The sequence below is a fragment of the Chenopodium album genome, chromosome 6 (genome assembly GCF_948465745.1).
Source record: "Chenopodium album chromosome 6, dcCheAlbu1.1, whole genome shotgun sequence".
Classification (NCBI taxonomy): Eukaryota; Viridiplantae; Streptophyta; class Magnoliopsida; order Caryophyllales; family Amaranthaceae; genus Chenopodium; species Chenopodium album.
This window is the reverse complement of record NC_137839.1, coordinates 73,519,807-73,536,716: the sequence shown is the minus strand read 5'-3', so window position 1 is coordinate 73,536,716 and position 16,910 is coordinate 73,519,807. Positions and strand designations below refer to the sequence as shown.

At 31.6% G+C, this 16,910-nt stretch overlaps 2 protein-coding genes across 2 annotated transcripts; both read left to right on the top strand.

Moving 5' to 3' along the window:
* Positions 1 to 2,558: 2,558 nt before the first annotated feature.
* On the top strand, positions 2,559 to 7,150 carry LOC145635239 (uncharacterized). Its single transcript, XM_081686528.1, has 3 exons — positions 2,559 to 2,953; positions 4,154 to 4,508; positions 6,923 to 7,150. The coding sequence occupies exons 1-3, from the start codon at positions 2,567 to 2,569 to the stop codon at positions 7,117 to 7,119; spliced, it is 939 nt and encodes a 312-aa protein (XP_081542654.1). The 5' UTR covers positions 2,559 to 2,566; the 3' UTR covers positions 7,120 to 7,150.
* A 3,605-nt stretch (positions 7,151 to 10,755) lies between these two features.
* Positions 10,756 to 15,142, top strand: LOC145637214 (uncharacterized). Its single transcript, XM_081688691.1, has 4 exons — positions 10,756 to 10,924; positions 12,327 to 12,612; positions 13,996 to 14,162; positions 14,823 to 15,142. Exons 1-4 carry the CDS (start codon positions 10,756 to 10,758, stop codon positions 14,966 to 14,968), a joined length of 768 nt encoding a protein of 255 aa, XP_081544817.1. The 3' UTR covers positions 14,969 to 15,142.
* Positions 15,143 to 16,910: the final 1,768 nt, after the last annotated feature.

Below are 16,910 nucleotides of genomic sequence, written 5' to 3'. Positions count from 1 at the left end.
AGAAATACCCTCATGAAAAACAATTTATGTTAATCAATATGAGAAATTTGAGATTACCCAAATTTTATTCACGCTAATAGTTTATCATAAAATTTTATCAACTATCGCAGATAAAAATTATTATCGGAGGAGTACTACTGATGGAAGGATGTGATTAAAATCTGGCAAATTAGTGATGGAATTAATAAATCGAAACCACTATTCAAAATAAAATAATTGAAACCTAAATTGACTAACTTATCGAATTATCCATTTGTAAATTAACAAAATGCAACTCTCGTAAAAAAAAAAGGTGCAACTTGGCCACTTGGGTATTGAATAGATTAGATCACCGACAGCTGACGATCCTTTTAATCTTTTATTATTACGGCGTACTGTATTAATTGTTTTAGACGGAAACCTCAAGTCAATTTAATCAAAAGTGTCAGATAATATAAACTCCTTGATTAGAGTGATTTCTATTGATCAACATTTATAGGGTTACAATGAGAAACCTAATCATATTACGTAACTATAAGATATGTACAGATATCAAAGATAATCTTATACAAAATATATCCTAAACCTAGGATGAGAATATTCTATGAATATTCTCTATCACACCCTCGCAGTCAGAGCGGGAGAAAATCGGATGCTCAGACTGGATCTGAATCACGCATCGAATGGGAAGGATAGTATAGTAACCCATGATCAAATTAAAAGAGAAGTAGTAGACGTGTGCTGGTGATGACGATGAGAAGCAACAACCACAACCTACGTATAGTAGAGATATGCGCTTTTAGGCCGAAGGAGAAGAGTCACGCATATACTTGGGCCGAGTTGCAGATCCAGAGAAGAATAAGTTAAGGGATCAAACCATCATCGGGGAGAAGACACTACACTACTACGTAAAATCACAGTTGAAGAAAAACAAATAAAATTGCGCAAGAAAAGATTAAATCCCACCACTTGAAATTAAATCAATTCTCAAAAGAGAAACCAGGTAGCAAGAAGTAATACTCCACAAAGATTCCAAGTGCTGCTACAATAAAAGGAGCTAACTTGATAGCAAAAGAGATGTGCAAAAGTTGACCTTATTGTGATATACCACCACCAAAACAAAATCTATGTGATTATGTGTAAAAAAAAAACCAATGAGGCAATGTAAGAATCATTGTTGGTCATGGGGAGGTGGAAATAGAGTGCGGCACATGGAGTAGGTTGGCAGATGTGGTTACTGCCAGTAGGGGGAGGCGGTAGTGTATGCGATTGCCAACAACGATGGAGGAGGCTTTCGCGATTGCTACTATTGGTAGGAGGCGCAAGGTTACATAAAGATTCTAAAAAAAAAAAAAATACTATAAGATATGTACAGATATCAAAGATAATCTTATACAAAATATATCCTAAACCTAGGATGAGAATATTTTATGGATATTCTCTATCAAAAAGTATTTTAGGTTAGTTAGGAATTTTTGTTAAAAAAAAAAAAAGTTAGTTAGGAATTATAGATTATTTTATATATATATATATAAAAAGAATATTTAAGATTAATACTCCCTCCGTTTATAAACACTTGCTCCATTTCTCCATGCGCGGAGTTTTAGGAGAAATTGAGAAAATAATATAATATGGAGATAGTAGGGTTGGTGGAAGAATTAAAAAATGTAAAATGCAAAAATAGTGGAGAGGATTGGAGGAGAGAGAATATATATTGGGTCCACCAGGTGAGAAAAATTAATTAAATATTGTAAGAGGTTTCAAAAAAGGAAATGGAGCAAGCATTTAAAAACGGTCGTAAATGAAAAGTGGAGCAAGTATTTAAAAATGGAGGGAGTATATACTTTCTCAGTTTCATATCTATAACTTGACTATTTTCTAAGTCAATTATTTTCGACCCCAGCTCAGTAATATTTTATTGCTCGTTTCGCCTCTGTATAGAGCCACTTAAAGTTTGAGATCAAAACAAGAAAGAAATTACTTCTTCCGTCCCATATTATAGTTAAAGTACTATTTTTCTATTTTGAAAAATCAAAATATTGTTCTTATTTTTATTTTTGTATAGTATGTAAAGACCATTATACTATACCCTCACTTTTTTAACTTTATTTATTGTATAACCTAAATTATCCTTGAATTTTGCACATGTTTTTCACTATTTTTCTACTTTCTCTTTAACTTTTGTATGTGATTGTACTTTTCACTTTTATTAATGTACTTTATTCACTTTCTCCTCCTCTTTTTCTATGACACCGCAAAAAATACAAATAAGAACTATATTATGGGACGGAGGGAGCACAAAGTATTAGAAGGTCCACATGATCCCTTAAAATCCTAAATCAAGTCAAAAACAATTAAGTAGTAGTCCGTATATAAATCTCAAATAACATATCCTCTCAATAATCAAGAAGGACGTTGGTAGTTTTATTTTTATACATATATCAATTATAAAATGCAATTATAAGAAAGATTATCAGAATTACCAACAAGAACGATCCCAAGAGTTTCATTGTAATTTTTGTAGCTAAATTTTTCTTCCTAATTTTTTTTAAAAAAGGAGGGCAAAAGCTATTATTATTACAAAACGATGAGTCCCCTAATACTAGATAAGAACGATTATTTCCTACGATATGGTGGAAAGGAGCATGTGTCAGTGTTAAAGTTGAAGGCAGTAAATTCAGGTAATCCACATTCACCCCATGTCAAAGAAAAAGACTGGGAATTTGTTGAAACTGTTGGAATTGGAAATCAATACAAACATCAGTCATTAGATATCTTTGGTCAAGTTATTCAAGGCGATGCTCTAAAGAAGCTGGCTTTGGATCTTCTACAATCGCGTTTATTGATCAATCGCGAAGGCTATTGCTATTTGGAGTCTGAGATTGTTCCATCGTCCTCATCATCATCTACCTCGAGTTTCAGTAATATTGAGTACTATCGGCTCAACGATCTTTTCGGCTGGGTAACTTACAAGGTACCTGGCCTTTTCTGTTTACTGTAGTCGTTTGAAATATAACTAATTGATATATTAATTAGTTAATTATATTACTTTATTTTTGGTATAAAATAGTATTATTAATATTTTTTTAATTTATCAAATTTTTAGGTTCATTTATTTATTTATTTTTATATTATATTTTCTCAAAAATTATTCATCTTATGTTGGATTTAAATTTTAAACAATATTTCCTCAAAAAAAATATGGATAATATAAGATTAATAGTGGTTATTTTACAGCGTTAATATATAAACGGATCATGTAGTATATCATTAAAGTAATATGATAGTCATTTTTCAAACGACCGTTGTTAAAATATCTCTCTGTTTCATATTTGTTTATTATTAAAAAAAAATAAAAAAATTTCACATATTTGAGTCTCGCCTACAATAATTGGGATATTTTTTTTCTGTTTCATGAAACATTTTATGGTTTTCAATTTTGCAGTTTTTTTTTCTGTCAAATTTATGCCATACCCATTTTATTTTATTTTATTTTTAGAATTTTAATTATTCCATCTCAGTCTCATTTAGGGGTGCTAATTGAGTTGAGCAGCTCGATAGCAACTCGAACTTGGCGCGGTCAAAACTCGACTCGAGTTAGCTCGACTTGTATTCAACTCGACTTGAGATGTTAACGAGCACGAGTTGAGCAATCTCTAACTCGACTCGATAAGCTCGTGAGCAACTCGACAATATTTTTTTTATTAATATATAGAATTACAAACGAAGTTACCATATTTAAACAAGTTTGACACTCAATAAGTGTTAATTTATATTTTATTACCAAAAGAATGCATAGTGTGTGTGTATATATATAAGTGAACAAAAATAAATAAAGGCATATAATTACAAGGGCCAAAACTTTAATCAGCAGATCTTGAGCTAATCGACTCGACTCAAAACTTTAATGAGCACGAGTCGAGCAGTTTTTGTTAGCTAGAAATTTTAGCGAGCACGAGTACAGTTGAGCACATGTAAAAAAATTTCGAGTCAATTCGAACACCGTATCCCTCAGCTCGTGATCAACTAGCTCGATAAGGACCCCTAGTCTCAGTCTTATTCGTTTGTAATTTATAACTAAGGAGGTAGTATACATGCAATTATTATTAGGGTGTGCCACTCGGTACCCTTATTATTGTACGGAGTAATAATTTATTTCCGATTTTTCAACTAGGTAAAGCCTAAAATCACTACAGTGTGGAATCGGTGTGAAATCGAAGGAGGACAAATAATAATCTCAATAAAGGGTGACATAGTTGATGTCAACAATAAAAATAACACTACTACAATCCCGAGTAAAACGAATGTAGCTAACCCAAATGATGGAAAAGATGATAAAGATAGTAATGACGATAGTAAAGTGACAGAGAGCTATGAAACAAGGCTTAAGGATTTGTTAGTACAGATGGATGTGCTACAACGTAAGCTAAATTCGTTACTCGACTCTACAACGACAAATAATAGTACTAGTCAGTCTTCGTCCTCGTCTATCTCACCCACGGTATTACCAACACCTCTTCCTCTACCAGGTACGTTCTTTTTTGGTACTCGTATTAGCACAACATGTCACTGTATAGTTTTGACCTTAAATATGTATAACTAAATATTGTAAAAAGAATGCTACGAATCAAGAGTAACTTTGTCCAAAATAAACGTATAAACGTATAAACATATAAATGCAAATCAAGAGTAACTTTGTCCAAAATAAACTATAAACATACGGAGTAGATTTCAATTATAACCAACAAAAGGGTTAGGAACACCACAAACGGGCTAGAAAACTAATAAATAGAAATGGAGTGAGGGAGTTCATTTCATTTCAGCTCTAATAAGTTCAGTTTAGCTCAGCTCAGCTCGGCTCTAATAAGATAAGTTCAGTTCACTTCAGTTCCTAATTTTCTTCTCTTATAAAACTCATTTCATTTTGGTTCAGTTCAGCTCAACTCAGCTCAGCTCTAATAAGTTCAGTTCAATTTAGTTCAGCTCTAATGAATTCACTTTAGTTCAATTCAGTTCATACATCTCAGTTCAGTCAATGAGAACAGACCTTGTTAAAAGGCTAGATGTAATGCATAGTATGCCATAAATTTTGTTCACTTTCCGTTTCGTAATAACCGTAAAGGAAACTTTAAGTATATTTATTGGGAATATATTTGATTGTTATTAGCTAGGAGAGATAAATAATACTTCAAAAATATTGTTAGTGGGTTACGTAGCATAAATAATTAAATATTTGCATTATGTAAGTGAACGAAGTAGATGAGAGAAACAAATAATAAAATAGTAGTGGATTCTAACCATACAAGAAAAGATATAAAAAAAAAAAAGGTTAGTAATTATTATGAAATGGACTTTTTCTAAAACATTACCTTATACATTTCAGAATTTGTGAAAAACTACCATATTAAAAAATATAGTAAGAAATTACCTAATAAACACTAGATATTGTAAGAAAATATATCTTATAAAATAGAGTACTAAATACTGTAAGAAACTACTTTTTACCGGATTATGTCATTGAATAATGGACGTATAATGACACATTTTCTATCATTTTTCTCCTTTTCCCATCCAATTTAGGTATAGCCTCCTTATAAGTTATAACCCATGATTCTCCTTCTCTTTCATTGTTAAATCAAACACATGGTTGTAAGTTACAACATTTAGTTTTTATAAGGTAATTTCTTACAACAGTTTTTTTTTTATACGGTAGTTTTTCACAAAATTTGAAATATATAATGTAGTCTTTCACAAAAAAAGTAAAAAATAAAAAATCCATATGGTATAGAGGTAATTATGTAAACGGGAAGTGTTGCGATTATTACAAAACGAATGGATTAAATCACATAAATATTATTTAAGTAATTTTTTAATTAAGTGGTTTATTAAGGCTCCCGTTTTGTTCATCTTATTTTCAGTTATTTCAGGAAAAATAAGTTCAAATAAGGGTTAATAAGTCCAGATAAGATAAATTTAGGAAAAATAAATTCAGATAAGTAAAAATCAAGTGAATTAAGCACACCCTAAATTGGTAACTTTAATAAAAAAAATAAAAAAAAAATAAAAAAAATAGGAAAAAGGAACAATTTAATACAGTTCAAGTCAATAATATATGGGGGTGGTTATCAATTTTTAAACAAAATATTAATATATATTATTATTTTAATTCATAGACTATAATATTATCATAAATTATTATGAGAACCTTTTTATATACACTTGCGTGCCTACAGAGGTAGTTGCACTCATGAAAATTCTATGGAGTAGCACAATATTTAAAATTGAACATTTAAAAATTTTCCTTATTTTAGAAATTCATAAAATTGTTAGAAAATTAATTATTCTAGTTTTTGATTATTTTTTTCAAATTAATTTGTGAAATTCAGTTTAATAATTTATAATTAAAATCCAAAAAATAATTTTTTTATCAAGAAATAATTATATTGATTTTTGATCTATATTACCATTAAAAAATAATTTAAAATTATTAAATCTTAAATATTTATTGTTAAAAATTATGGTTGTCATTTTTCAAACGAAAACCATAGAATCATCCAATGCACTCAATGTTAATTTTTTTTGCTCATTTTAAAAATATATATTATATTAGTAAAAAAAACAACCCTAAGATGACCTTACACCCATATGTAAATAAAATTTTAGATTTTTTTTTTCTTGAGAGAAAACTTTTAGAATGAGTATTGGGTAATGTAAATAGATTCATTTATTTCCCCCTAAGTTTGATATTTAGCTTGCTTGAATTCACTGCTATTTTTTTTAATAAAGTGTAACACTTTATTTATTACGAGTATAAATTATTACATTTTGACTTTTGAGTATATCATTTTTTTCTCAAGAGTCAAGATTTTATCTCCATTTGTTTATTGTTTCTCTCAAGCATGAAAATATTGTACAGAATACTTAGATTTAGCCTTTGTTTCAGGACACTACACATTCAAAACGGAAGACATTGATAAAGTACTAAGATTTGGCGGCCGATCACGTTTAACAGCGCCAGATCAGTTCCTCATTAAAATTAAATCATACAAAGACCTCCTACAGTCACTTAAAGATACTCAAACCTGCGAATTTGAAACCCCGACTTTTAGCTTCGCTCAATCCGGTAATATGAAGTGGTAAGTTTTCTATTTTTATTCGGAAAAAAATTGTCAAAAATAGTACAACTTTCGGCTTATTCTTTTGTAATAATATAACCTTTTTTTGACAAAAATAGTACAACCTTCGGGCTTTTTTTTTTTTTTTTTTTTTTTTTTGTAGTATTAATACAACATTTTGATTATTTTGTAATAATACAACCTTCAGGAGTGTTCATTCTAAACAAGACAAAATCAAATTTTCGTTGGGTTTTGAGGTGGGAGAAGGGGAGGGGATATTCCCCCCTTCCCCATCTCTACCACCAAAAATTCATCTCGTCCCTTCCTAACCTCAAAATCCACCGAAAATTCGATTTGTCTTCTTTAAAATGAAGATCCCCTAAAGGTTGTATTATTACAAAATAACTTAAAGGTTATATTATTAAAAAAAAAAAAAAAAACTTGCTAAAGGTTGTATTATTTTTGGCAATCTTTATTATACTTTCTCCAATTTTCAATATTTATATCTAATTTTCACGATTTTATTATTATACTCTCTAGATTTTTAAAATTATTCACTATTCTGCTATTCACATACACCAATTTAACAAATGCTATATGTGGATATGCGGTGCCTATATAATATACACATAAGAATGGACATTGTCAGAGGAGCATCTCAACCAAAAGCAGTGCCTATATAATATACACATAAGAATGGACATTGTTAGAGGAGCATCTCGACCAAAAGCTTAAGCTAATGGTTGAGGCCTAGGAATATGTTTTATACTCTATCACTCCCCCTCACATAAAAGACCCTTTTTGGGCTTGAAATGTGGATGCAACACAGGCCCAGGCATGCCTGGTGCGAATTAATTCCACTTTGTAGGAGGGACGGATGAGATTCGAACCCATGACTTTTATGTCACGTTGGCTCCAATACCATGTTAGAGGACCAACTCAACCAAAAGCTTAAACTAATGGTTGAGGCCCGGGAATATGTTTTATACTCTATCAGACATAATAATAAAATAAGGGTATGATAAAATGTCTCACTTTTTGCTATATGCCTATCCATGTCCCCTGCCCCCTTCCCCCCGTCGGCAAAATCTACCCCTTCCTCTTCTCCCTTACCCTAACCCTCCCCTTTCCTCTGTGCCGATCGATCCCCAACCCCTTGCAATACCTTAAGCCACTACACGCCCCTCCCTTTCCATGCCTAAAACAGCCACTAGCGGTTGAAATCGATCGATTTAGGTTCGACCTTAAACTAATCGATTTCAATTGCTATTGATCGTTTCATTATAGGGTGTTAGAAAAACGGGTTGCTAGCTTTGGGGTGAGGAAAAGGGAGAATGCAGGTTCAGTAAATGGGTTAGGGAGGGAATTGAAAGGGGTGTGCATGAGGTGGGGCAATGGTAAATTAAAATAGGGAATATGGAATATGGAAAGTAAATGAAAGAAAAATAAAGAGAGATGGAGGAGACATGATACGGTGACGCGGAAAACCCTGATGGTGGGTAATAACACAGGTGACAATGAGTCCATCAATCCACTATGGTATGGGCACAAAGCTAAATAAAGGTTATAATTACAATGTGCACTACTAAAAATTAAGGTTTTTGCGACCGCCTCTAACGGTCGCAGAAAATAGCAAAAACGGTCGCAATTCATAAATGCGTCCGTCAACTAACGGTCGTAAAGGGGTGGTCGTTATTTCCTTGATCGCAAAAACAAATTTTTACGACTATGTGATGATCGCAAATTATTGCGACCGTTTTTGTTATTTTCAACGACCGTAAGGGAAACGGTCGCAAATATTAATAATTGCGGCCGGTAAAAGAAGCGGTCGCAATTGTGGAAATTAGCGACGCTTTTGGCCGTCGCTAAAAGTTGAAACAAAACTAAACAAAAAAAAAGAAATTATGCACCACCCCTGCTCTTCACAACCACGCCCCCCACCACTTCTCACACCAAACCTAATCCACTTACTGCCCCTTCCCAGCAAACCACCTTTACCCACCACACTGCCCCTTCCCAACCAACCACCTTTACCCACCATGAAAACCCCAACCAGCCACCACGAAAACCCCAGCAACCACCACCGCACACCCAAAACAACCACTAAAACTTGTCAATTATTTATATATAAAAAAAATACACCTTAAAAGTAACCCACTAAAATTATTTTAAAAAAAAAACCCCACAATCAAACTCAAAAATCAACAACAAAATTCATGTAAAAAAAGTATAAAACCCAGAAAAATTAGATCCAAAAAGCCCACAAGTTTCTTGAAAAAACCCACACAATTCACGAAAAACTCACATAATTCATAGTAATTAGACCACAAAAAACCCCCACAAAGTTCACATAAATTCAAAGAGAATAAACGAGAGCTGAGAGCTGAGAACCCCACAAAAAATAGGGTTAGGGTGAGTTGAGAGCCTCTTTTATACCCGGTTTTAATAAAAAAATAATAATAATTGCGACCGCCAAAAACGGTCGCAAATTAGCAAATCTGCGACCGATTTTGACGGTCGTAATTATTTTATTTTATTTTGAATTATTTTTCATATGTTTTTTATTTTTTAAAAAATTATTCAAATACCTTTGCGACGGTGTAATTGGTAAAAAACGGTCGTAAAATTGCGACCGCCTTGAAAACAGTCGCAACAATGCGACTGCAAAAAAAAACGATCGCATATTTCATAATTTGCGACCGTTTTTGTGACGGTCGTAAAAAAACGGTCGCAATTTAGCCGAATTTTAGTAATGGTGTACTCGATATATATACAAAATAATGTAGACGAATAAACATAGACGAACGTATAGCGTTGTTAGTATGGCAGGGGGATAATCGGAGTAGCATTTGTGGAAGCTTGTTCTTGAGGGGTTAAAATATACAGTAGTAGTATGGCTAGTGGTTTGTATATGTGGAGATAACTACACTAGAAACAAGGCCACGAAATGTAGATAGGTCCTTTGTCATGGATTGTCTAGGTGGATGATTTATTAAGGATTAAATGACATTGATACGAAAGATTCATGGGTGTATATTATAAACCTAAAAACAAACAAAAACACAAGAGAAACAAAAATTGAGATTTTTCACTAGAAAAACCGATGAAAGTCCCTCCAAAATTCCACAATGGAGGCTAGCTACGGTTTTAGAGAAAGGAGAAACAAAGGAGAGGGGCTAGTTGTTATTGCCCTTTCATTCGAGGAATTTACCTTAAAATAAATATAATAGGAGATAATTAATTTAAAATATTTTCAGGAAAAAACAAATCAAACACATATTTAACATAATTGACAATTAATAAACGGATTAAAAAATACTGGGCATTATTACAATATATGGCCATAAATTTATTAATCTTCATGTATTTGAAGTTAGGTATATACACATCCATTGTCATATATGCAAATTAATCTTAAATTTTAAACTACTACGTAGTTTCAAACAATAAGTAATAATAATAATAAAAATTAAACTACTACGAGTAAAAAGTTGTTTAAAACAAAGCAAAAGGGTATTGAGCTAAGACGAAAAACTTATACGAAGTAGATGTATATTTTCGGGTTGAATTGGATTTTGAACAACACAATCGCTATGATCCGATGTATTCGAATTGGTTCTCGATCAACCCTAATTGTTGCTTTCTTGTATGTAACAGGTTAATGTCTATCTATTTTAAGGGTGATCAAGCCGCAAATGCTGACGATCATATTTCATTGTACTTAAAGAGATGGGTTGATCCAAAACAAAATATTCAGTATCCTCCGATTACAGTGCTAGTCCGGTTTTTCATTTATAATTATGAAACGAAGGAGTATTTGACCATTCAAGGTAAATATTTTAATCTATACGTTTCGTTGAGCACCAATGCTTTTTCCATAAAGGCATTGTGTAAATAAATAAAATATATACTAACATATTAATATACAATGTTTTTTATATTAATATACAATATTCTTTCCGTGTTTTTTACAAGTCTTGTATTTTGACCGGGTGTAGCATGCACATGGTACACCCGGGTGTATGGTAAAATTTTCAAGAGAAATGGGGTATGGTTGTTATTTTACAGTAATATCCCTAATATTAATAATTTTTGTTATTAGAGGATATAACTTATACTTCCTCCGATTCTTTACATTTATAACACTTTCCTAAAATAAAAATGTCACAATATTTGTAACACACTATAAAGAAACGTTTTTATATATGGTGAATATTTTACTATATCAATCTTTTTTAAAGCTCATGGTTCATTTGATTATACTCCTAACAACCTCTTAACCATTTAATTTTAAGTGTATTATATCATGTGAGACGGACTACTAGGCAGGACTACCAATATATGTTCTAATACTCCAGCTGAGTTGTTGGGTGTCCTTCGTGGATTTGCACTAGCCTGGAACAATAGGCATAGCTAGGAAGTTGTTGGTTTCTATTGTTTCAAAGGTAGTTGTATGGTCCTTGTTGAGCAATGTCCTGCTGCTTACTGTCCGCATATCCGTATACTGCCTCTGTTCTATTTTTAAATGCATCAGTTTAACCGTTATATTTGCCAAGACGTAACTTTGTCCATTAATATCTTAATCTTCTTTTAGTAAAAATTATAATAAAATTATATTATGAAAGTAGACATTGTGACGAATCGGATATAGTATATAATAACATTTATTTAGTCTATGATACCAAAAATAATTAAGTCAACATAACATGTGAATAGTGCAAAAGTCAAACTGATTCATTTAAAAAAAAAAATGAAGAGAGTAGTTTAAAAGTGCAAGGCCATTATTTCGCGTCATGGTTGGGAAGTGTGTATACATCAACCATTGCTATAGAAAAGCTAATCGAGTTAGCTAACTTTGGAGTCACGCAAAAAATGGTGATTGTTGAAGCTAGGCCGTTTTATTAGAGGACCTTAGTGGAGTTGCTCGTGCTAGGCTTAGCTAATTGTTCCTTCTTCTAAGGATTAGTGTACTGTGTTTTTCTTTCTTTTGTTTCTTTTTGTGTGTTTGTTTGTTTGTTCGGTTTTGTTGCTTTAGTTCCTAATTGTTTGTTCTTGTTTCTCAATATATATATATATATATATATATATATATATATATATATATATATGTGAGACGGAGGAATTATTTTCCTTATAAATTAATTGTATAGGTTCCAACATTCAACCATAAGATTAAGCATTTGGTTAAATTGTTTGATTCTAATTATTTTAATTTAATTTAATATATGACAGACGTAAAGGAACAAGTATTCAGCGATAAGTTAGATAGAAAAGCAGGAATCTCAAGGGCGATTAAAATAGCGGATTTCGAAGAACCTACAAATGGGTTTCTAAGAGGTGACAAGTGTAGATTTGGGGTCGAGATGAAAGTCTTAGAAAATAGACCCTCAAATTCTGAGTTCCTGGTGGTTCCAAATTTAATCAATCAATGGGGTAAAATTACTTTCCCATCTTCATCTTATCGCAACCAACCGGATCCGATTTCTACTGAGAGCTTCAAAGTTGACGACTATACCTGGTATGAAAACCTACTCCATAGTATTTTACTATACGTACCATTTTCATATACTAAAGGCCTGTTCACATTCGCTACACTGAACTGAACTGAACTGATTGGAGTTTCTTATAAATCCCTTTCTCAGTGCTTTTGAATTTATAATTCCATTTTTCACAAGAAAGTAATAAACTTAAAGTCTCTTTTAGATAAATTTTCCTAGTATTTTATGTATAGATATAAAAGTTGTTTAAATCAAAATTATCATATATAAGTAATATGATTCGGTGAGGGTGCATATATAGGTCGTAGGTGCACTCAAGAGTGTTTTTTTGGTCATTTAATACTTCCTCGGTTATTTTATTATTGTACCACTTGCCTTTTTAGGAAATTTCACAAATTTTGCACCATTTCTTCTTTAGAAAAAAAATTATTTGTGTTCACATTACAAATACCCAACATACCCTTGCTTTTTCACACTTACTTTTTAGTTTATCAATATGTCACATGGAAAATTTTGTATTTTTACCTTTCTCTCTCTTACTTTTTTCCACTGCCAAAATATTTGTACCCAACCTCTATGGTGCAATAATAAAAAAACGGAGGAAGTATAATTTTACTCAATTTAAAATTTTTAAAAGAGCAAAATATATTAAGTTATGATTTACTGAAATTAGGTGAACTGAATTATTTTATGAGAGAAGGAAATTCGGAACTGAACTCAATTTAAATTAAGCTGAAGAGAACATGTTCTAAATAAGCAAAAATTTCAGAAAAAATGTCACTAAGAAATAACATGTGTCATTCAATATACGGAGTATAAAAAATTAATGTAACTAATAACATGTAGTCCTTGAAGATAGGTTGTGATAACGTACGAGAGATGGGTAAGTGGTAGAAAGGTGAATTGAAGGTAAAAAAAATACAAAATAAAAGATGGCAAAAAAATAAAGTAAAAAGAAAATTTAAAAAAATGTCAAGTTAAAAAAAACCGGAGTTATTATATTTAAATTGTTTAAGCTGCATAATGCATCTATATTATAATTATAGAGTTTTTTTGCGTCCAATAATTTTTTCAAAAAAAAGTGTTCAAGTTGCATATAACTATCCATTTTACTTAGTAAAAAATTACCTATTCTATTACATTATCCAATGAACAAATCTCATGCAATAATAAGGTTAAACATATACCATAATTCTTATGTTTATATAAGAATGAAACCCGATGATACAATTAATATACTCCGTGCTTTGACAAAGGTATGCTCTTGTACATTTAATTAGTTTAGTACTAGAAACTACTCCGTATTTGATAATTTTTTGAGTAAGTAGATTTATGTATTTGTTGTTGAGATATTGAGATAATGAATGCGTGTTGAGGTTGGAATCATATCCCTTTATGTGCAGGAAGGTACAAATTTATCCAAATGGAAGAAGCTCAGAGCAAAACAAAAGCTTTTCGGTATTTTTGGTATTACAAAAAACGACTAGTACTGCAAATGATAAACACGTATACGCTGAATTTGAGCTCATCTTGAAAGATAAGAATAATGGTCCTGATATTAGTAAAAAAGGTAAAGTGCAAAATCAATCTCAATCATCATTTTTAACCTTTTACTTAAATTTTAATGCTTAGTCTTCTAACATGATATCACGTTATGATATGTATATATAGAATTAAAAGTACTACTTGGCCTAGACTTGTATTGGGTAATACAAGTCTTTCTCAAGGAAGACAATTTATTCCTAAGCGCTCCCATTTATTGACCAAAGAGGGCAACTTACATGGGCAACTTTGCTCTAAAAATAAGAGGATGACATCTAACTTGTCCTCTTTAATACTCCCTCCGTCCCTAAATTATATTCCTGTTTTTCTCTATTATGTAAGGAATAAATGCTAGAAATAGGAATGTAATTTAGGGATGGAGGGAGTAAGAAATTAGCAAGGCAATTTATGTGCGTCCTAATTGTTAATTTAAAATAAATTAAAATCTAATTCGCCCTCCTTGATTGATATATGTGGTTCTCTTTGCTCAATTTTCTTGTAGTGATAAGAAGTTTACGAATTCACATATCACATCTTTTATAATTTTTTTTTTCTAAAGATTTTTGCTTTGGGTATAAAGATCGAGCCCTAAGTTGTGTCAAATTCCAAGCCCTATAGGCTTTTATGTGACTGTAGTGGGGACATGATAGAATATAAAACCAATCCTGACAAAACATTCATTTTGTAGGATTTGCATGGTTTACTCAGTCAGACAACACTAAAGGGTTTGAAGACTTCATTTCTATTGCCGAATTCAAAAAGACTGATAAATACACGAAAGATAATTCTTTGATTATTCATGTGCATATCAAGAAATTGTACAAGCAGGTTTGACACAGTCAATTGATGCTAAGTTTGTATTGGCTATCTTCAGCACGACGAGGATATGGGAACATCTTATGCCATTTAAGTCAATTTATTTGACCCGAAAGTTTTAATACTGTTTAGAATAATTGTATGAATTGAATCATATATATTTTCATTTGGAATTTTCTGTTATTTTCCTTTATTCACGAGGTGTTTGTTATGCAGAATTTGGGTTTCAATTTCTCCAAAGTTATTGCTCATCGTGATGAGTCGTTGTTGGCTATGGATTATAAAGTCCATAACATTAAGAATATTTTTGTTTACAAAAAATGATGATTCATATGTTATTGTGTTGAAAATTGTACTCGCAAATAATTTTCTTTTTAATTGATAATAAGTTGGGTTCGGGCTTTAGAGGAAATTATTCTAACTTTGTCGGTATTGTATTATGTTCAAAACCTAAGATAAGTTCGTTTAGACAAATTAAATACTACATTCATTTTATATTATTTGCAGGGATTTAACATAAAGTACAGAGGAAAAATGTCTAATTATTGTAAATAATATAAAACGGGGGTAGTAAAATTAAATATAAAGAAGTTCTAAAGTATACTCCTTAAGTCCTTGTATAAATTTGATAATCATTTCTCCATTTCTTATTCTTAAACTTAAGATTGTAAACTGTACATATTTTTACTAGAATAGACCCCAAAAAAAATCAAGTTTGGGAACCACAAAGGGCCCAATTGGCTTCACTTCCAAGGCGAGGCATAGTAGTTTTCTTGGAGTTGATATCTACCTTAAAGTTTGCTTTACAGTACACATCGCCCCTTCACTATCTGTTCTTTAGTATTGCCTTTAATTTAAGGCCTGTTCTCATTGACTAAACTCAGCTGAATTGAACTGAACTTAATAATTAGTGATTTTTAACTACGGATTAGTGATTTTTTATATTATTTATTATTATACATATGTGTATATACAAATATACATATTAAAATATTTAAGAAAAATATATTGTATAATTAAAATATTTATGGAAAATATAGTAATAACATGAAACCCAAAACATTTTAAAAAATTAATTAAAAAATAAAATAAGTTTAAGTTGTGTAGGACTCTCATTTTGTCAATGAGTTTAACAGTAAAAATGTGTATCAAAAAAATATAACCATTTGAACAATGAATTGTATCAATTGTTGTTGTTGGTTGTTGTTGGTGGTTGTGGTTGTGGTTGTGGTTGTTGTGGTTGTGGTTGTGGTTGTGGTTGTGGTTGTGGTTGTTGTGGTTGTGGTGGTTGTGGTGGTTGTTGTTGTTGTGGTGGTTGTTGTGTGTGGTTGTGGTTGTGGTTGTGGTTTTGGTGGTTGTGGTTGAGGTTGTGGTTGTTGTTGTTGTGGTTGTGGTTGTGGTTGTGGTTGTTGTTGTTGTTGGTTGTTGGTTGTTGTTGTATTGAACTGAAAATATACGTATGAGAACAGACCCTTATTCTTTGGATGTTCAAAGCTCATTAGCTCTACTTCACTATGGTACATACACCCTGTACACAAATAATTACAACATCCAAATCAACTTTTTAATCGCCCTAATTGTTTGAAGAGTTATCGTCTAAAGTGATCAAATATGACATAAAATAAAATACTTTCACGTCCCGAAATTAAGTGCATGTTTTCCGTTTCGAGTGTCTCAAAATTAAGTGTATGTTTTTCTGTTCAGGTACCTATATGTGACAGCTAAATTTTTTTTATTATAAGTAGAGTCGGTCCCAACCCTGAGGGTAGACGGAGAGTGCGCCCGCGGCCCGCCTAGGACCCAAAGATTAAAGGGGCCTATAAAAAAATATTAAATGTACTTAGGGCCTGTTTACATTTACTTAATTTCTCTTCAGTTCAGTTCAGCTCCAATCAATTCAGTTCAGTTCAGTTCAGCTCTTAATTTCCCCATCTCATAAAATATTCAGTTTAGCTCAGTT